The 20,985-nt window shown below is 44.7% G+C and overlaps 1 protein-coding gene across 4 annotated transcripts in view; it reads left to right on the top strand.

The window, feature by feature from the left end:
- The window catches only part of ZFP64 (ZFP64 zinc finger protein), an 85,990-nt gene that overhangs the window by 20,702 nt on the left and 44,303 nt on the right, over positions 1 to 20,985 (top strand). For 2 of the 4 annotated variants that reach the window (XM_005214815.5, NM_001103287.1), the window contains 3 exon segments: positions 1,432 to 1,494; positions 5,365 to 5,616; positions 11,802 to 13,723. In XM_005214815.5, the coding sequence (XP_005214872.1) occupies positions 1,432 to 1,494; positions 5,365 to 5,616; positions 11,802 to 13,081 (1,595 nt within the window). In that variant the 3' untranslated portion in view covers positions 13,082 to 13,723. 4 annotated transcript variants of the gene reach the window in all.

Genomic DNA, 20,985 nt, shown 5'->3' with positions numbered 1-20,985 from the left:
TGCCCTGCTTCATTCCGTATTCCAAGGCCAAATTTGCCTGTTACTCCAGGTGTTTCTTGACTTCCTACTTTTGCATTCCAGTCCCCTATAATGAAAAGGACATCTTTTGGGGGTGTTAGTTCCAGAAGGTCTTGTAGGTCTTCATAGAACCATTCAACTTCAGCTTCTTCAGTGTTACTGGTTGGGGCATAGACTTGGATTACTGTGATGTTGAATTGTTTGCCTTGAAAACGAACAGAGATCATTCTGTCGTTTTTGAGATTAAGAACAGAGATCATTCTGTCGTTTTTGAGATTAAGAACAGAGATCATTCTGTCGTTTTTGAGATTGCATCCAAGTGCTGCATTTCGGACTCTTTTGTCGACCATGATGGCTACTCCATTTCTTCTGAGGGATTCCTGCCCGCAGCAGTAGATATAAATGGTCATCTGAGTTAAATTCACCCATTCCAGTCCATTTCAGTTCACTGATTCCTAGAATGTCGACATTCACTCTTGCCATCTCTTGTTTGACCACTTCCAATTTGCCTTGATTCATGGACCTAACATTCCAGGTTCCTATGCAATATTGCTCTTTATAGCATCGGACCTTGCTTCTATCACCAGTCACATCCTCACCTGAGAATTGTTTTTGCTTTGGCTCCATCCCTTCATTCTTTCTGGAGTTATTTCTCCAGTGATCTCCAGTAGCATATTGGGCACCTACCGACCTGGGGAGTTCCCCTTTCAGTATCCTATCATTTTGCCTTTTCATACTGTTCATGGGGTTCTCAAGGGAAGAGTACTGAAGTGGTTTGCCATTCCTTTCTCCAGTGGACCACGTTCTGTCAGATCTGCCCACCATGACCCGCCCGTCTTGGGTGGCCCCACGGGCGTGGCTTAGTTTCATTGAGTTAGACAAGGCTGTGGTCCTAGTGTGATTAGATTGACTCGTTTCCTGTGAGTATGGTTTCAGTGTGTCTGCCCTCTGATGCCCTCTTGCAACACATACTGTCTTACTTGGCTTTCTCTTACCTTGGACGAGCGGTATCTCCTCACCGCCGCCCCTCCTGACCTTGAACGTGGAGTAGCTCCTCTAGGCCCTCCTGCGCCCGTGCAGCCGCCACTCCTTGGACATGGGTCTTTAGTTTCCTTTAATCTAAGCTTTTGTCTTTCATGAACTTGATAGTTTTGCAAAGTAACAGGCCAGTTATCGCATAAAATGTTCATCACTTTGGGTTGTCTGATTAGACTTAGATGCAGCAGTTTGAGTAGGACGCATGGAAGTGGTGTTATGCGCTTCCTGATACCTGGTGTCAGGATTCACACTGACGCTGCTGGTCCTGTTACCTGGTATTAATGTTCGTCCGCTGGTTAAGGAAGTTGCTTCGCTGTTTCTCCGTTCTAAAGTAAATGTTTCCCTCTGTCATTGATCTTTCCTTGCCTTTTGAAGGTTGCCAGTTCAAGACTGCCTATGGTATGAAGGACATGGAGCGTCATTTAAAAATCCATACTGGTAAGTGGTCACACACATCCCTCCTCTGCTGGGAGCTGGGGGTCCAGCCAAGTCAAACACGTGATATGACACAGACCTCCCTGGTCATCACGGGAATACAACACAGATGAAATAAAAACAAGACGCTGTTTCTACACATGGTTTTGGCAGAAAATGTTTAGAGCAAGAAAGCTCAGTGCTAGAATCGATGTGAGCAAACTGAGGAGTGGAAATGTGAACAGTATGGGCATTTCGAAAATTGGCCCGCCAGAATTAACTACAATTTAAATGTACCTGCTCTTCTCACCTGGAGGAGAATATCTTGTAAGCATATGTGTATATGGTGTGTGTGTAATGACTGGAAAACAGAGCAAGTAGGGGGAGAACAGTAACTTTTCACTTAGGTATCTTTACACTGCGTCACTGGATGGACACCTGAGTGTGTTGTTTTTGCAATTTCCAAGGGGAAATTTGACAAAAACTATTTTCAAGGGAGAAAAAAAGACGGATGCATGGAAAAAGAAACCCACAATGATTTCTGGTGATTTAATTTTCTTTAATGTATCATTTTTGTGTCTCCCAGACTTTACACATGGAGAAGGAATTGCTTTTAGGCTATTTTTAACAAAGTATTAGATGCTTATAACTCAAATGATATAGTCATGTATAAATTCAATGAGGATCCATGTATATAAGGGAGGGACACTGAAATTTGTATTGGGCATCACTAATTGCCCAAAATCTGCTTAGCCTCAGATAAAGTATCTATAAGGTAAAATGAAGAAGATAAAATATCCAGCAGTTATCTCAGATATTCCTTGGCCACAGGTCTAATCAGCCTCACAGCATCTTGTCATTTGAATTTCATCGAGTTATCAGACTCTGAAATTATTATGTTTCAGGTATTGGTAAGCATTCTCAATGTACCAAGCAATAAGCCTCTCCTGGTGGGTTTCCTATGTTGAAGTTCCATCAGTCACATATAGCATATTCATCACTGCAAGAGGAAAGTGCTATCATGACTTATGAAAATTAGGGAAATATTATAAAGTATAAGTGAGGACAGTGGCCTGAAGTTCACTGCTGCAGATCCTCAGGGAGCGTCCTCTCCTCCTGGTTAACCAGGCTTGGGCTTGTAAGGTGGTTTCTGTATAACTGCAGCGTCTCCATTAACACATTCAAGTCGGGGTGCTGACAATGCCCTTGCCTTAGAAGAGGGTGTGGCCAGGACCAACGGGATCAGGACTCTGCCAGCAGAGCTGGCCAAAAACCACCCGCCTGGCTCCACCACTGTCCAGCATCGGAGTACGCAGCATGGCACCCACAGCTGTAGCAGCTGACAATAACGAGAAGTGATGGTTGCTGGATTTTCTGACTATGAACATTTTTAATAATCAAATTATAATCTTTAATACACTTCTGTAGAGGTATTCTTAAATCCCAGATGTTTATTCTATGAAGATAGTGATGACCTTTGACTGACAATTGACTTTAGCACTTAGCTATTTAGGATTTGGTCAAAATATGTGTTTGGTATGTAAAAAGTGAAAATCCTGACTCACTGCCTGCTTCATATCGGATACATGCCCAAAAGTCATCAGTCTTTATAGTCCAGCGTGTCTCATTCTTGAATTTTGGCATGCCTATACTGGGCTTGCTGTGCTTAGTCGCTCAGTCATGTTTGACTCTTTGCATCCCCATGGACTGCAGCCCACCAGGCTCCTCTGTCCATGGGATTCTCCAGGCAAGAACACTGGAGTGGGCTGCCATGCCCTCCTCCAGGGGATCTTCTTGACCCAGGGATCGAACCCAGGTCTCCCACATTGCAGGCAGATTCTTTACCATCTGAGCCACCAGGGAAGCCCATACTGGGCTTTAGCAGACACAAAACGTACTTTTTCCATTTCTTATGAAGTTGATATCGTAGACGCTATCACTGCAGCTTGCTGTTTCTCCCTCAACGCCGGAGGTCTTTCCACATCCATATGTGTATGTATCCACTTCATTCTTTCAATGGCCAAGTAGGAAATTGGTTCATTAATTTACAGTACATCCATACAGTGAAATACTTCACCCTAACACTTACGTTCTAGAAATTTAATGATATGAACATGATTGAAATTATTTCAAGTATAAGAAAGTAGTCAATAATAGGGAGACAGTGTTGCATTTGGCTAAGAAGGCAAGGCCATCCTGGATTCTAATCCAAGTTGAGAGGGTTAAGTAAAATCTTTGAGAGACACAGTACCATTCAAAAATAAGTATTTAAATTGATATTGGCCAGGAAGGCTTTTGTACCCCAAAATGTACACACACACATAGAAAAGTCATCAGAAAAATATACATCAAAAAATTGGCAGGTGTTCAAGGGTGGCAGGGCTTCCCTGATAGCTCAGTTGATAAAGAATCCGCCTGCAATGCAGAAGACCCCAGTTCAATTCCTGGGTCAGAAAGATCCTCTGGAGAAGGCATAGGCTAACCACTCCAGTATTCCTGGGCTTCCCTTGTGGCTCAGCTGGTAAAGAATCCACCTGCAATGCGGGAGACCTGGATTCAATCCCTGGGTTAGGAAGATCCCCTGGAGAAGGGAAAGGCTACCCACTCCAGTACTCTGGCCTGGAGAATTCCATGGACTGTATAGTATAGTCCATGAGGTCACAGAATGGAACACAACTGAGCGACTTTCACTTTCACTTCACTTTCAAGGGTGGCAAGATGACAGGTGTGTTAGTGAATACAGATTAAGCTGCTGTAACAGAGACGCTCAGATGCCAGCTCACACACGGTAGGGGTCTGTGTCCGTCTCGCATAACTGTCCAGAGGTCAGCGGGTGGTCTAGGCAGATAGGCAGCGAGTTCTGGGAGATCGTCTGAGGGCTGAAGTTCCCTCTAGTGTCGGTGCGTTGGGCACATATCCACCCTCTGCAGCCGTCATGGCCTCACGTGTTTGTTCACTTCCCCGTCTTGGTAACCGCTGGCAAGACAGGTGGAAAGAGAAAAAGTAAAAGTCAAGCAATTTCCTTTTACGAAAGGAACACGTTTACCTTCTCTGCCGTTTGATTGATGATGACTTTATCACAGAATCACCTCTGGCTGCAAGTGAGGCTGAGAAATGTATTCTTAGGCTGGTCAGCCATGAGCTCAGAGACTTAGTTTTAGGCAGTGTCTGTTATGAAAAAGAAAAAAGAACAAGTGGGTATAAAAGACAATGTTTCTCATTTTTACTTAGCTGCACTTTAAAATTTGAGCAATTTTTAATTGATAAGGAATTCATATTCACTGTCAGAAAAATTAGAAAATCCTAATAAACAAAATAGAAGCAGTTCCCCGTCTCCCACAACGCCAGCTCTTGGCCAGCTATCCATCCAGCTTTCTTCATTATTATTGTTTCTTGGTTTGACTACACTGGGTCTTGGCTGCGGTCTGTGGGATCTAGTTCCTTCACCAACGATTGAGCCCTGGCCCCTTGCGTCGGGAGTGCAGTCACTGCGGCTGAACCACTAGGGGAGCCCCATCTAGTTTTACTTTTAAATTGGAGTATAATTGCTTTACGATCTTCTTTTAGTTTCTGCTGTACCACAAAGTGAATCAGCTATGTGTGTATATATATTTAAGCATATATATATAATATACATATCCCCTCCCCCTTGAACCTCCTTCCCTCCCCGCCACCCACCCTCTAGGTCATCACGCAGCACCAAGCTGAGCTCCCTGCGCTGTACAGCAGCTCCCCACCAGCTGTCTATTGGCAACTAAAACCCATCCGTCTAGTTTGGGGGGGAGTTTCAAAACATTCTTGGGCGACTCTGCCTTACTCTTTTCTTAAGGCCGCGGGAAGTAAGCCTTTTTCCTTTCTCATTTGCTCCCTGCTGCCGCACGTGCTTGTCTGAAGGCGACAAGCCCCACAAGTGTGAAGTCTGTGGCAAGTGCTTCAGCCGGAAGGACAAGCTGAAGACCCACACGCGCTGCCACACGGGCGTGAAGCCCTACAAGTGCAAGAGCTGCGACTACGCGGCCGCGGACAGCAGTAGCCTCAACAAGCACCTGCGCATCCACTCAGACGAGCGGCCCTTCAAGTGCCAGCTCTGCCCCTACGCCAGCCGCAACTCCAGCCAGCTCACCGTGCACCTGCGCTCCCACACGGGTAAGTCCCCTGTGCGGCCCTCGCCCTGCGCGCCCGCCGGCCTGGCGCTCAGGACCGGCGCCGTCTGGTGCCGAGTCACGACCTCGGGCAGGGAACTGGCGCCAGCTCACCCCCCCGCTGTGCCGTCTTGCTTGTCATCTGCTCGGCAGCATCTTTCTCTGTACAACAGGGGAGAACAGCCAAGTTCCAGCTTTATGCATTTCTTTAGTAACTCAGCCACTAGTATTTAATCAAGAAAGTGCTCTAAATAAAATAGAGATATAAAATGCCTGTTTAGTAAATGTCTTCACAACATGTGGTTAGACATTTCAATGATTTTTTAAAGAATGCTCATCACTTCATCATGGGACGGCTTGATGGAAAAACTCAGCAGAGTAGGTAACTTAACAAATTACGTACGTTTTCCTTTTAGCAAGTGTGTGTCTGTTAGCTTTTGATTCACTGACGCTGTGTAACCACCACCAAATCTCAGTGGCATTTTATGTTAGTAAAAGCACTCATTGCTCACATACTTCAGGTCAGCAGGCGGTTGGCTAGACATTCCATTGATCTTGGCCGGGCTTAATCACGTATGTGGGAAAGGCCAGGTGTCCACGGACCTTGGCTGGGCATCTGCCGGCTGTCCCCCTGCTTTGGCTAGGGCCGTCTGGCTCTGTCCACATATGTCATGGCCTCCTTCTGGGACCAGTGGGCTACTCCAAGCTTGTCCTTCTCAGGACGATGGCAGACAAAACAAGCATGCCCCTGTGTGTAAGCTCATTGCAAGCCTCTGCTTGCATCCCGTTGGCTAAAGTCAGTTACCTGATTGGACCTGGTATCAAGGGGTAGGCCGAGCTCACCCACAGTGGAGGGTCATCAAAGGTTACATGGCGAAGGCCGTTTTCACACCAACCAGAGTTCATTCCACCACCATCCACTTCTCTCTGACATGCAGGTACATTCTTGCTCTCTCCCCAGACCCCCACAAGTCACATCTAATCATAGAATCAGCTTTACAGACCAGGATCCTATAATCTCCATCAGGTACAGATATGGCCTCTCTTGACCTAGAGCCTTTTGCATTTGAAATAGAAAGACAAGTTGTCTGTCCCCACACTCCCAAACATCGCAGTGAAACACAGTCAGAATACTGAGAATAATCCTGCCATTCCAAGGGGAGGAACGGGAGGCACTTGGCAGTCACTGGTCCACAGACTTCTGAACTCTCTCGGGAAAGGTGCTTCCAGGTCCCCCCACTCTGAGGACAGGGAGTGTTTCTTGAGTAAGCGTTGGCCCAGCTGCCTGGCTTTGGGCTCTGTCCCCTGCAGCGTCCTGTGCTGGCCTTCCTTCTCCACTTCTGAAAAGGAGTGGAAACGTACTTTTGAGAAACTTTCTCCACCTGCTTCCATCCTAGAGAAACTTGGGATCTTTCTGGATTTTATTTTACTCTAGACTGGTGACGTCGTTGCTAGTAAAGCTGCCTTAAAAACACTGTGCATCTCCTATGTATTTGTGTGCCAGAAGCCACACCCATACTCCTCTTGGAGACTTGCCTTACTTCTAAACCTAATTATAGACCCTTTGGGCATGTAGCCTTCTGGAGGTTGAAACCAGTGAGACTTTTGGGAATCCTTGTCCAGCTGAGAGGACTCAGCCGGCAGCAGCTTTATTCGTCTGGAGATTTTAACCAGGAACCTTACGCTCTCACCCCTCTTTCCTCATTTGTCCTTCCCTCAGAGATCAGCTCCCTGGATATGATCTTTGTCCCCAGGCTTTTGTCTTACTTTGAAAATCTTTTGCTGGTTGGAGACGAGAAGCTTCATCCAGACCAGCACATCTTTGGCTTTCTAGATTGTCTCTAAATTCTGTCTTGAAATGGCCTGTCCTTGTTCGAGTTTGTCTCTTTCCTATGGGACCTCATCAGACACAGCTTGTAAGATACTTTCACTGTTCTGCTTAGAACTGATCTCTCTGCTCAAGTCCAAACTTCAGTGGGTACACCTTCTATCTTCTGAGTCACAACAGGCGGCAGTTTTACCAAACGTTCGCCGTTCGGTGCTGGCCATTGCCACTGTTCCCTGCTTCTGCCTGCCGCCCAGGCCCACAGTCAGCGCTACGTATTTCAGTTTCCTGTTAAGGCAGCGCTGTGCTTCTGGACGCTGATACATGTATCAGCTATCTAATGTCACAGTGACGCTGTGTAACAAAAGGCCCCAGAAAACCTCGGTGGGTGCAGCAGCGTGTCTTCCTTGCGCGTGTTCAGGGATCAGCTGAGTGTCACCGGGTCAACTCTGCTGGTCTTCGTTGGGCTCACTTACAGATCTGAGAATCTGCCGGCTGTGGGCTGGGCGTCCAGTGGCCTTGGCTGCAGCAGTGCAGCTCTGCTCCGGCTCTGTCACCCTGCTTCTGGGACCAGCGGGCAAGGACAGGATTGGCCCTCTCAGGCAGTGGGTGACAGAGGTGCACGTGGGCAAAGCCTAATTCACGGGCCCTGGTTCAAGGCCTACTCGCATCAAGTCTAGTTGGCACACCATCCGCCAAACCCAGTGACATGATTGAGGCTATCCTCTGGGGGTCATGGAAGGTCACCCTGCCCCTGCCGGGAGAGCCTGCATAACCACATACCTGGAAGAGGCCGTGGCTGCAGAGACGGCTAGGAGGTGGGGACCTCTGGGGACATTAAGATACTATAGCAAGTTAAGACGTTGGCATGACTGGTGGCCATTTGATTTTCTTCAGAAGTCTCTCCCACCTGAGTTAGGAGCACTGAAGGATGCATTTACAAAAGTGGGTCAGAGTCAACTTAGGGAAAGCTTGCCATTTATAGTAGCATATTTAAGTGCATCTAGAAAAAGTATATTTTCTAAAAATTTAACTGTATGCCACTTACGCAGTGTCTCCATGAAACATTCATTTCCCTTTTATAAATCTGTGGCACTTGTAAATTTTTATAAGTTGTAAGATTAATAGGAGTTTGTTTTTACCTTTTCATCTCTTGGATCAACTACCTTGTCTTAGCAGCAACCTGAACTCAAGAAAGCTCTGTCAGCTTAAATACGTCAGTTGCTTATCCATTGAGCACCATTCATTGAGTCCCACCAGGTACCAGATACTGTGGGGACCAGGTAGTGGGCAGGAACGATCGTAGTCATTAGCTTTGAGAATTTCTGGTCCTGTGGGACTGGTACTAACATTTCTGCCTCATTTAAGAAATTAATTTACGGTTAAAAGGAAAAGGACTTCCCTGGTAGCTCAGCTCGTGAAGAATCCGCTTGCAATGCAGGAGACTGGATTCTATCCCTGGGTCAGGAAGATCCCCCAGAGGAGGGCATGGCTACCCACTCCAGTATTCTTGCCTGGAGAATTCCATGAACAGAGGAGCCTGGCAGGCTTCGGTCCACAGGGTTGCAAAGAGTCGGACATGACTGAGCGACTTTCACTTTCACTTTAAAAGGAAAAAGAAGAAAATATAAAAATTTTTTTAAAAAGGAAAAAGATGATGAAGAGATTTAAAGCCTCTGCTTTCATGTCAGAAAGTGCTGTCAAGCTCTACAACTCAGCTATGAGATTTGGTTACCTGGTTTTTCCAGGTTTGACCTTTGCTGGTTGCTTTGCAAAAAAAAAAAAAATGGCAAACAGATGGTCACTAGTTGGGGCAATGATGTAATTGGAATGCCTAGTAGAACATTCTGGAGCAACAGCTCTTCCTCTGAATTCACAGACACCTCCACCCAGAGGCCCATGAGTAGAATTTAGGAGGTCCGTGAACTTGGATGAGGGAGAAAATCACATCTTCATTCTCACTGATCTTACTGGATGTGATGTGTCCTTCAGTGCTGAACATGGGCATCCAATCTGATTACAGTATGTGTGACCTTGTCGAAAGAAGTCACAGATCTTTTTATTGCAAGTATTTTTGATAGATCAAAATATAGTTTACTTTCTTCTCTATTAAGAAATTATTGTAGTCCCTAGACCCGCCACCGGGGCTTGTCACTTCATGCTCCAATAAAGCACACACATTGCCAAATCACAGATTTTTTTCTTTCAATTTTTGATAACTTCAGTACAATTAGTTTCCCTTGTCTTCCTATTGCTTTTTATTTTAGTCTACCTTGTGCATTTCAGACTTCCCTGGTGGCTCAGATGGTAAAGCGTCTGTCTACAATGCGGGAGACCCGGGTTCGAGCCCTGGGTTGGGAAGATCCCCTGGAGAAGGAAATGGCAATCCACTCCAGTACTATTGCCTGGAAAATCCCATGGACAGAGGAGCCTGGTAGGCTATAGTCTATGGGGTCGCAAAGAGTCGGACTCGACTGAGCGACTTCACTTCCCTTTGTGCATTTAAACGTCGTCCTGAGAAAGGGTCCACGGATTTCACTGCCAAACGGGGGCCCATGGCATGAAAAGGGTTACGAGCAACATTCTAAGGCAGAAGTCAGCAAACTTTTTCTTTTCTAATGGTTTGATACATTTATTTATGGCTGTGATGGGCCTTTGTTGCTGCATGTGGGCCTTCCCTCGGTGCAGTAAGTGGGGGCCACCCCACAGTCGGGGTGCGCTGGCCCCCACTGCCATGGCGTCTCCCAGTGTGGAGCGCGGGCTCTAGGGCGCAAGGGCCCAGCAGTCACAGCACACAGGGCTACTTGCTCCAAGGCATGTGACATCTCCCAGACCAGGGACCGAACCAGCATCTCCTGCCTTGGCAGGCGGACTGTCTACCACCGAGCTACCAGGGAAGCCCAGCAAACTTTTCCATAAAGAGCCAGATAGTTAATACTGTAGGCTTTGTGGGCAATACATTGTCTGTCACAGTTACTCATCCCTGCTGCTGCGGCACGAAAGCAATCATCAACAACACATTATCAGACGGACGCGACTGTGGTACAATAAAACTTTATTTACAGAAGTGAACTGTGGGCCGGATTTGGCCCATAGTCCGTATAGCTTACCATTCCTTGTTCGAGAGTTTTGTGTGAATGGCCTTAGTGGCACTGTAGTCATGCAAAGCGTTGTTTGGTTTGGAGCATCTTCATTTTCTCAAAGCTTGTTTAATCTGCTCCCCGCCATTGTCGAGCATCTCACGACGATGTTATAGGTCTTGTACCAAAAAGCTGGAACACAATCCCAGTCTTTTAAGTTTATGGTAAGAAAGCCTTGGTCGTATGTACAGATAAATCACCCAGCACCTGAAAATACCAGCTGGAACCCGAGCTCTGCCGCATGCCACCCAGTGACTGAAGCAGTGATGTAGCCCCTCTAGGCCTCAGTCTCCTCATTCGTAAATAGTGCTGAGAATATCATTGACGGTGGTCCCCACCTCATGGGAATGTCGGGATCTTCAGATGAGACCATTCTTGTGGAATGCTCAGCAGGGCACCTGCCTTCCCAGAAGCCACCGAAGACTCTTAGCTGCTGTTTCTCTTGCTCAAACAGCATTGCAATGGGTGGGCTCACCAATTTGCTTCAGTTATCAGACAATTGGGACTTGGCATTCACTGAGGAAATAAATTTGGAATATCCATGTCCTTTCAGATGTTTGCAATTGCGCTTTTCCTGTTCATCTTTCACCGAACATGAATCTTAAAAAAAAAAATCAAGCAGCTGGATTTTGTAACTCCAAGAGTAAAGAACGCAGCTGGCGATGTGGGATAAATAAGTTGCACGCAATAAACACATCTTTAATGATAAAAATCTACATGAAGTATAAGCGGGGCGTCTCAATCACTGTAAAAAGGATATTCTGATGAGTGAGCACGGAGCTGACTGATTTGAAAATGTACCCTTGAATCTGTTACAACACGTAACTCAATCAGAATCAACGGATTATGCAAAATTATACAACTGTGAACGGTTCCATAGCAGAGCGAGCACATTAACCGTAGCAAGAGCTAGCCTGATTGTTTTAAAGGATACACTGAGCGTATTCACAAATCTCATTTTACGGGGGACGATTAAGCAGCTTGATTTTCAGTCTCCATTGTCCTTCCGGGTATTATGATGGCGGTGGTGGGAAAGTTTGGGGAAAGGAAAGAAGTCCCGGACCCCTCTTTTTTTTTTTTTCCTCCCAGGGGCTGCTAGGAGCTGCAGTTAGAAGGTCTCCACCCGCCCGCCTCGGTTTACGCGGGTTTCTGGTGTGTGCTTCGGGGGGATCCGCTGTGGGTGTTGCCTGCCTGTTCTTATCGAAACTCACCTTGTGTTGACAGGGGACGCCCCCTTCCAGTGCTGGCTCTGTAGCGCCAAGTTCAAAATCAGCTCGGACTTGAAAAGGCACATGCGCGTGCACTCGGGGGAGAAGCCTTTCAAGTGCGAGTTCTGCAGTGTCCGCTGCACCATGAAGGGGAACCTCAAGTCGCACATCCGCATCAAGCACAGCGGGAACAGCTTCAAGTGTCCGCACTGCGACTTCCTGGGGGACAGCAAGGCCACGCTCCGCAAGCACAGCCGGCTGCACCAGGCCGAGCACCCCGAGAAGTGCCCCGACTGCAGCTACTCGTGCCCCAGCAAGGCCGCCCTGCGCGTGCACAGCCGCGTGCACTGCCCCGACCGGCCCTTCAAGTGCAGCCACTGCAGCTTCGACACCAAGCAGCCCAGCAACCTGGCCAAGCACGTGAAGAAGTTCCACGGCGACGCGCTCAAGAGCGAGGCGGCGGAGCGGAGAGATGTGGGCAGGTCGAGCGGCCGCCAGGCGGCCAAGCTGGACGCCAAGAAGACCTTCCACTGCGACCGCTGCGACGCCTCGTTCATGCGCGAGGACTCGCTCCGCAGCCACAAGCGGCAGCACAGTGAGTACGGCGACGGCAAGGGCGCCGACGTGACGGTGCTGCAGTTCCAGGTGGACGCCGGCAAGCCGCCCGCCGCGCCCCTGGCCGTGGGGCACCTCCAGGTGCCCCTCCCGCCCACCCCGGCGCCCCAGTTCAGCGAGGGCAGGGTCAAAATCATCGTCGGCCACCAAGTGCCCCAGGCCAGCACCATCGTCCAGGCGGCGGCGGCCGCCGTGAACATCGTGCAGCCCACCTTGGTGGCGCCGAACCCCGAGGAGCTGCGGGGCAACAGCCGGCTGCAGATCCTCCGCCAGGTCAACCTGATCGCGCCCCCTCCGCCCTCTGGCTGCTCCAGCGAGGCCGCGGCGCTCCCCCAGCCGGCTGTCCTGCTGACCACCCACGACCAGACGGAGGGCGCCACTCTGCACCAGACCCTCATCCCCACCACCCCGGGCGGCCCCCAGGAAGGCTCTGGCAACCAGACTTTCATCACCAGCTCGGGCATCACGTGCACTGACTTCGAAGGCCTGAACGCCCTGATTCAGGAGGGGGCCGCCGAAGTGACCGTGGTCAGCGACGGAGGCCAGAGCATCGCAGTGGCCACCACGGCGCCGCCCATATTCTCCACGTCCCAGCAAGAGCTCCCCAAGCAGACTTACTCCATCATCCAAGGAGGTGCCCACCCAGCCCTGCTCTGTCCCGCGGATTCCATCCCAGACTAGAGCTTATAAAACAAGAGAAAGCGGGGAAAAGGGGAGTGACACAAAAAAGAAGTCAGAGAATTCTGAGAGGTTTGCCTTTACTGTTTTCAAGGGCTGTTGTGAAAAACGCCTCGCCCCCATAATAAATTGCAATTTTATACTGCTCACTGTAATTTTTTTATGCTGTGATGATTTTGAGACCTCTGAATCACCATATTGTAACTGCTGTAGAGTCTTCAGTGATACCAACATGATCCCATTTAGGGGTTGGAATGAAATGAGTAGTGAATACATCTGTTCGCTTCCAACTTGATTTCCCAACTTTAATAAAGGATTTTTCCATCTCATTAAATTTGTGTAGTAGATGGTACTTCTCAGCCTGTTGGAAGCTTCCATTCTGAAATCCCCCATGTGTTTGGGGTAATCAATCATGTTTTAATACATGGATACAAATCTGTTGGCATGAAGGACCATTTTCTACATAATGCTACATGGATATTTGACTAAAACAGCTTGGTGCAAATGAGGGGGGGAAAGGAAAGGTTTCCTAATAAGTTGATACAGGATTCAGACATAACAAATGTTAATGATCTTTAGAGTCACCGTATGATTTGGGTTATTGGGGGGTGTGTTATATAATTAAAGAGAACTTGAAGAAGCAAAGATTCTTAGTCCTCTCTCATGAGTAGTATGTAAGCGTCTTACCTTCTTCACAGTCAAATATGTGTGGTGCCTAAAGTGACCCAAATATCGTTTTTATTTTAAAACTTCAGAGTGACGAACCTGACATTTCTGTTTAGATGCTAATATAATGCAAGTTCCTGTTAGCCTTTAGGACAATTTTCGAGGATACTGTTGCGTTAGATATTAATATACATGCAGTCCCAGGGATCAGACAAACGAGATTGGAAAAGCATCTATGTTTTTCCGAAGTGTGGGCTGTACAGAGAAGAAAATTCAAATTTTACTGTTTTGAATTGAAATTCTGTGTGATCAGTAGGTGGCGCCAGAGAGTAGTCTCAAGTCTCCGTACTTCAAAGACCGGAGGCTTCCCTGGGTCTCAGGGAAGGTAAAGGCTCAGATGGTAAAGAATCCACCTGCAATGCAGGAGACCCGAGTTCGATCCCTGGATCGGGAAGATCCCCTGGCGAAGGGAAGGGCTACCCACGCCAGTATTCTTGCCTGAAGAATTTCAGACAAAGGAGCCTCGAGGGCTACATAGTTGATGGGATCGCAGAGTGGGACACAACTGAGCAAATAACACGTTCACTTTCAAAAACCTGAATTAGGGTCTTCATCTCTGATTTCCAGCTTCTAGCATTATCTCCAACTCAGGATGGGCTCTTAATAAACCCTACATGAATGAAACATGCTGTCACAGAGCATCAGCACGGATTGGTCAGGAGGGGAGGTTACACTTGAGAGAGAAGCATATTTAAAGTGAGAGAACATTTTAGGTACATTTTTACCAGAGTCATCAACACTTTAATTTCCCCAACACAGGAACTTATTCAAATTCTCATGCATAGCAACTCACTTTTATATAAAGATATTATCCCCCCTTTTTTTGTAGTAAGAAAAAATGCACTAAGAAACTATGCAAAATGGAGATGCCAGAAACCTTAAGGGTTGCCTGTTAGAAAGCCAGCTTTCCATAAGACACACAGAGTTCAAGCTGGGTTTTGTCTTCTATTTTTGACCCCTTCTATTTGAACACAGTCTTGATAATTCATATGTCTTCTTTGCCAGAATTTATTTTCATATCAGCAATGGTAATAATGCATCATTAACTGTGGTTTGATAAGAAATCAAAACAACTTGCAGTTTACTCTTAGTATTTTGGTTATTTTTTCACTTTAGGGTTATTGCTTGCAGCTCTTTGAGAAAATATTCAGCCCCTAAATTCCAACTGGGAAACTCTCACGAACCTATGTTCTACATGGTTCTTTTTCCCAGTGTGCCCCTTGTTTCAACTTTTAAATGATATTTTTCCTGTTTATAAATGTTATATAGTCAAGGTAGAAAATATGGGAACCATGTTACAACTCTTCCTCCAACATACAAACGGGTTATGTCCTGATAAAGCCATTGTTAAGTTGAAAATATTACTTAAGTCGAAAATATCATTAAGTCAAAAATTCATTTAATGCAGCTAATCTACCAAACACAGCTTAGCTTCACCTACCTTAAACATGCTCAGAACACTTACATTAGCCGACAGCTGGGCTAGTACAAAGCCCAAGAAAACCTGTTTTGTAGCAGGATATGGAATATCTCATGTAATGTATTGACTGCAGAGACTGACAGTCATGGGTTGTAGGGATACAGAATGGCTGTAGGTGTACCACTGTTCATCTTTGGGATCCCATGGCTGAGTCACTGCCACTGCCCAGCATTGGGAGAGATGGTCAGACTGCAGAGTGCTAGCCAGGAAAAGAGAAATTCAAAGTACGGTTCCATTGAATGCATATTGCTTTTGTACCATCAAAAAGTTAAAAAATTGTAAGGTTGAGCCATCGTATAAATTGGGGACCATTTGCATATATATTAAGAAAAATTCAAAGACACAATTTTTACTCCCAGATGTAAAAATTGTGACCATTTTGCTGTACTTTCTTCTCATCTCTATTTTCTGTGCTCGTGTGTGTTTCCTGCTCCGGTTGCAGAGCCGGGGTTGAATTGAGCACGCTGGTTTCTCTTTATATACTGTACTTGTCTTCATACCATTATATCTCCACAGAGCTGCGGCTCTCCATTTATACATGTAAGGCACATACACATACATGCACATACACACACGTGCATATTTGGATTTTTTTAACAAACTACAACAGGAAAACTTGTTCTTCATGACAAACTATATATAGAGCTGAACAAAAATCAAGACCATGACCTCCAGCCTGTTCTTACCCCACCCAAGGTAAGTGAGTTCTCTAACCAGGAGAGGTTTGTCCTTATTTTTGTAGTATGGCACTGTCTACATTTCTCTCTGCTGTGAAAAATGAAAGTGTTAGGCGTTCAGTCGTGTCTGACTCTGTGTGACCCCATGGACTGTAGCCCACCAGGCTCCTCTGTCCATGGGATTCTCCAGGCAAGAATACTGAAGGGGGTTGCCATTCCCTACTCCAGGGGATCTTCCCCACCGGGGAATCGAACCCAGATCTCCAGATACTTTACTGTCTGAGCCCAGTAAAGGTCGTTCCTTATTTTTGTAGTGTTACACTGTGTACATTTCCTTCTACCTGGCTCTTACTGTCCCACTTACTAACAGTACCGTGTGTCAGGACAGCAACACCTAACTGTTTTTAAGCAAAAGGTAGAGTGTGAATTACCATGTTGTAAACACCCACCTCCACATTCGTGGATATTTGGGTCGTTTGGGGGTTTGTCTCCCATCACAAACTGCCATAGTAAATGTCTTGCATAATCCCTCGTGTTCGTTTGTGCTTTCTTTTCTTTCTGTAGGTTAGATTTCTCAGAGTGAGTGTCAGTGAGTTTCTGTAGTTTGCACTTGCGTAGATTCAGATGACTTTTTCAAAATGATAGTCTCACTGCGATATGAGCCCCGGCCATCACCAACCTCGGGTGTTACTGATCTTTTGAGGTTTAGTCGATCTGACGTGTGAAAATGGCAATCAGGACTCTGCATTCCCCGAGTTTGTGCTTTGGTCTGCCTCTCCCTGATGCCTCCGCGTAGGCTTCTGATTATTTGCATTTTTCTTACCTATGAACTTTAAACTCACACTCTCTCATTTTTCTCCTTGGGTTGTTGGGCACCTGGGACATGAACCCCATGTCTGTCACATGGATACCCTTTTTCACTGTACATTCCTGTGAAACTTTCCAATTTTTTTCTGTAATGTTCTATTTGGATTTTATATCTCAACCTGATATATTTTGGTACTATGGACTTTGCAAAAGGAAAAAAAAACAAACATTCATTTCACTCTAAATTTTCAAATCTGTACTATGTAATTCCACTTAGTCTCTTAAAATTATTTAGAATCTTCAGTATTTTTTTGGTCTAACAGCTTTCTGATTCCCTTTTTTGGTTTGTTTGTTTGTGGGGTTTTGTGAAAGGTTTTTGGGGTTTTTTGTCTGACTTTTGCTTTTGTTTTGTTGTCGTTATTGGGTTTGGGTTTTTTGGGTTCTGTTTGTTTGCTTGTTTGTTTTTGGTATTTTCAGTTTTCTCCTTAGGTAGTCTGCCAAGAGTTTATCTTGTTTATGTAAAAGTAAAGCTTTTGCTTTTATTTATTCTTTCTCTACTCCTCCTCCATTTTATTCACTTAAGCATTTATCTTTATTTCAGTATTGTCTTTATTAATTCTTTCCCCTGTTTTCCTTTCAGTTTATTTTATTAGTCTAATTTCCTGTATTAAGTTCAGCCTTTAATAGTAAAAGCATTTAAACCTATATATTTTCCAGTATGACTTAAAGATCATTTTTGCAAAGTTTTAAAATCATGACTGTCATACAAATATAAAGTGAACAGGCATTAGCAATTTTATTTGATTCGTTAAGTAATGAAGGAATCAGTAAGACGTTACAACAGGTTCCATGGAGAATTCAATGAATGAACACTGAAACAGGCAATCAGGAACACTGAAGTGAGTTCACAGATGCAAAATTGGTCAGTGTCTACAGGGCAACCACCAGCTGCATTCCACCCACCAAGTCTGTTTGCGTTCTTACATGTGTTTTGCATTATCGTATGTTTCTGTAACTCACCAAGTTGTGAAATATCTCAAAAACACTGACAGGCGTTGACCCCTATAGAATTAGGGAACCCCAGGCCTGGGATCGCTCAGGACCAGCCAGTAATCTTTGCCTATTTCCAAGTCTTTCAGAAATTTTCTTGACATCCATATCTCTACAGATTTTTATATGAAGTGTCTTTTCAAAAATTTCTGATTCTTTGTTATTCCAGTTTCAGGGTTGGTTGGTCGGTTTGGTGGGTCAGGGGGATAAAACCCAAGAGGTTTATTTCTTATTTTTTTAAGTAAGTACAATTTGTGAAACTACATTTTGGGTTTTGATATTAATGTTTTGATCTGAGAATATGACCTGTAAAATATGTGCTTTTGGTAATTTATTAGTTTTCTTTATGGCCATGCACATGACCAATTTTTGTAAATGTATGATGGAGATCTATGAATTAAGCATGTTGATTTTGTTATTCAGATTTTCTGAATCCCTCTTAGTTTTTGTCTATTTGGTAAACTTTGAAATAAGTATTTTTAAACCTTTCACTATCATTATGTTTTTTTATCAAGCTTTTCTTGTATTGCTGTGTTTTATTCTATTTTGTCACATGTTGTTTGATGCGTATAATTTTGTGGCTGTGATGTGTTCTTTGTCAATTTTACAATTTATCCGTTATGTCTGATCTTTCCATTTGAAAGCTTTTGGCCTTAAATTATACTTCATTTTGTGACAATATTCTAAGACTTATTTTATATTTTATTATATTTGCTCAGATCATCTTTGCCCACTCTGTGGTTTAATATCTTTCTTAAATAGCATCTCTTTGTCTTTGGTTGGAGAATTCAAACTGTTTGCATTTATCATAGTAACATATTCCTAGTATTATTCATTTCTGTCTTATTTAATATTTACCATTTATTAAACTTTGTGATTTTCTTCTTTTCCCTTTCTAGCTTTTCACTTTGTTCTCAATAGTTCGTAAATATGTCTCCATTCTGCTAATAGTTACTTTCTAAACTTTAGTGATTATTCTTAAATTGCTTCCTCTACTGTTATATCAAATATAAATATTCACCAGGCGCCAACCTTTCATTAAGAATCTGCGTCCTCCTAAGAGCAGACTGTCGGACCACATCTCTTTCTACACCCCCCTCCCCAGATCCTGGGTTTTGCTGAGATAGCTTCTGGATTGTTTACTTCCAGGCTTTTGTTAAATTTTACCCTACAAAATGTCCCTAGGTTACAATTCCCAAATTACCATCACCCACTGCTGCTGCTGCTAAGTCGCTTCAGTCGTGTCCGACTCTGCGTGACCCCATAGACGACAGCCCACCAGGCTCCCCTGGCCCTGGGATTCTCCAGGCAAGAACACTGGCATGGGGTGCCATTTCCTTCATCCACTGAGATATAATAAAAGTTACAACGTTCATTATTCACCATAGTGCCTTATACTCTTTTTCCTGTATTTCATGTCTTTACTCTGATTTTTATCCTTATTCCATTAATCTCCTGAGTATATTCCTCAAAAAGGTCACATAGGTTGGTATTTCTTTTGTCCTGGCAGAGGAATAATACCTTTGGACAGAGGGTTCTTTTAAGTCGTCTTTAAAATCTGTTCTCATGGAGATGAAAAGTTTGATACTGATCTGATCCAGTGACCTGCAAAACTGAGATAGAATGGCAGTGTTGCTGGGGGGAAAAGTCGGAAAGTCTCTCATCTCAGCCAATCAGATTGCAAGAACCAGTCTCTGAGACTTCCAGATCTGAAACGAATCATTTCATCCAAATACTCAGCAAAAAAATTATGGTTCTATAAATTGAAACACATTTTTTATTCCCTTTGACCATAGGGCTCCAAGCTTTAAACATTTCTTTACATCAAATTATCATTAGAAACAACTTTTTGTTGTTGTTATGTTGTTAACATGTTTTGATAATTAAAATTTTTAAAATTTACAGACAAGCCTAGTTTTTAATTAGCTTATATATCTGTGATGACCATTATTTAAAAGTTTTTATCAGCTGCCAGAATCAGTTTTCTTTTTTATTGATGTAAATAAACCCTGAGAAGTCTCAGTCACATAACTAAGGATGTGGACATAGAAAGTGTGTTGTTTCAGCAGTGCTTCTCAATTATTTAAATTCCTTCTGAGTTAAATGCCAGAAAATCATACAACAATCAATCATAATTAATTGGGTCAATTTTGTTAAAAGCAAAGAACTGAAAACCACCTGAGATTTCCTTCCCAGTGGAGCACTTACTCTCTCGACCTCGGCACCATCAGTCACCTTCTGGGTGTGTTCTTAGATGATCAGTTTTAGGGAAATGTACACTTAGAATTGGAGGGTCTGAGAACTGATTTCCTCAGTCATGCCCACACACCTCTTGAGAAATCTTTTATATTCCCAAACACAAGAACCCCAACTAAAGGCCCTTGCTATGGAGCAGGGTTTAGCAAACTTCTGTAAACCAGAGACAACAGTGAAGGAGAGGGTATGGTTGTGTTCCAATAAAACTTTATTTATGGACATTGACATCTGAATTTCATATAGTTTTCAAGTGTCACAAACTATTATTTTTCTTTTTTTTTTTCCAACCATTTTTTAAAAATGTGAAAACCATTCTTGACTCACAGACCACACGAAAACAGGTGTGTTGGGCCATAGTTTGCCAACCCTTGCCCTAGTACACCTGCACAGAGGAGGCACATAACAATTTTTATTAGGTAAATAGCAACAGTGATTTTCAGTGATAAGAAGCTAACATTAATTACTGAGGATGTGCCATGCACGCATGCACGCTAAGTCACTTCAGTTATGTCCGACTCTTTGCAACCCCATGGACTGTAGCCCACCAGGCTCCTCTGTCCAACATGGTGCTAAATGCTGAGCGCAGTTATCTCAGCCTCCTAACAGCCCACAAGGGAGGCACAATTATTACCCACATTGTGCAGAAACAGATGTTTCCCAACTTGCCTGGTGTAAGAATCACCTGGAAACCTTGTTAAAAAGGCCCACAGCCACAGCCCAGCTCTGGGAATACCAATACAGAGCACCTGTGAGGGGGCCTGAGAATCTGTGTTTTAGAAATAGCACCGCGGACTATTTTTCTGATCCAGACAACATGGGAAATACTAAAGAATCAAAGGCTCAGAAAAGGTAAGAAACCCACCCAAGGTCACACAGCAAATCCCCTTGTAATGTTTCAACCAACAGCCCAC

The sequence above is a fragment of the Bos taurus genome, chromosome 13, assembly GCF_002263795.3.
Source record: "Bos taurus isolate L1 Dominette 01449 registration number 42190680 breed Hereford chromosome 13, ARS-UCD2.0, whole genome shotgun sequence".
NCBI lineage: Eukaryota > Metazoa > Chordata > Mammalia > Artiodactyla > Bovidae > Bos > Bos taurus.
Note: the sequence above shows the minus strand (reverse complement) of the source record. Positions and strands in the feature narration are given on the sequence as shown.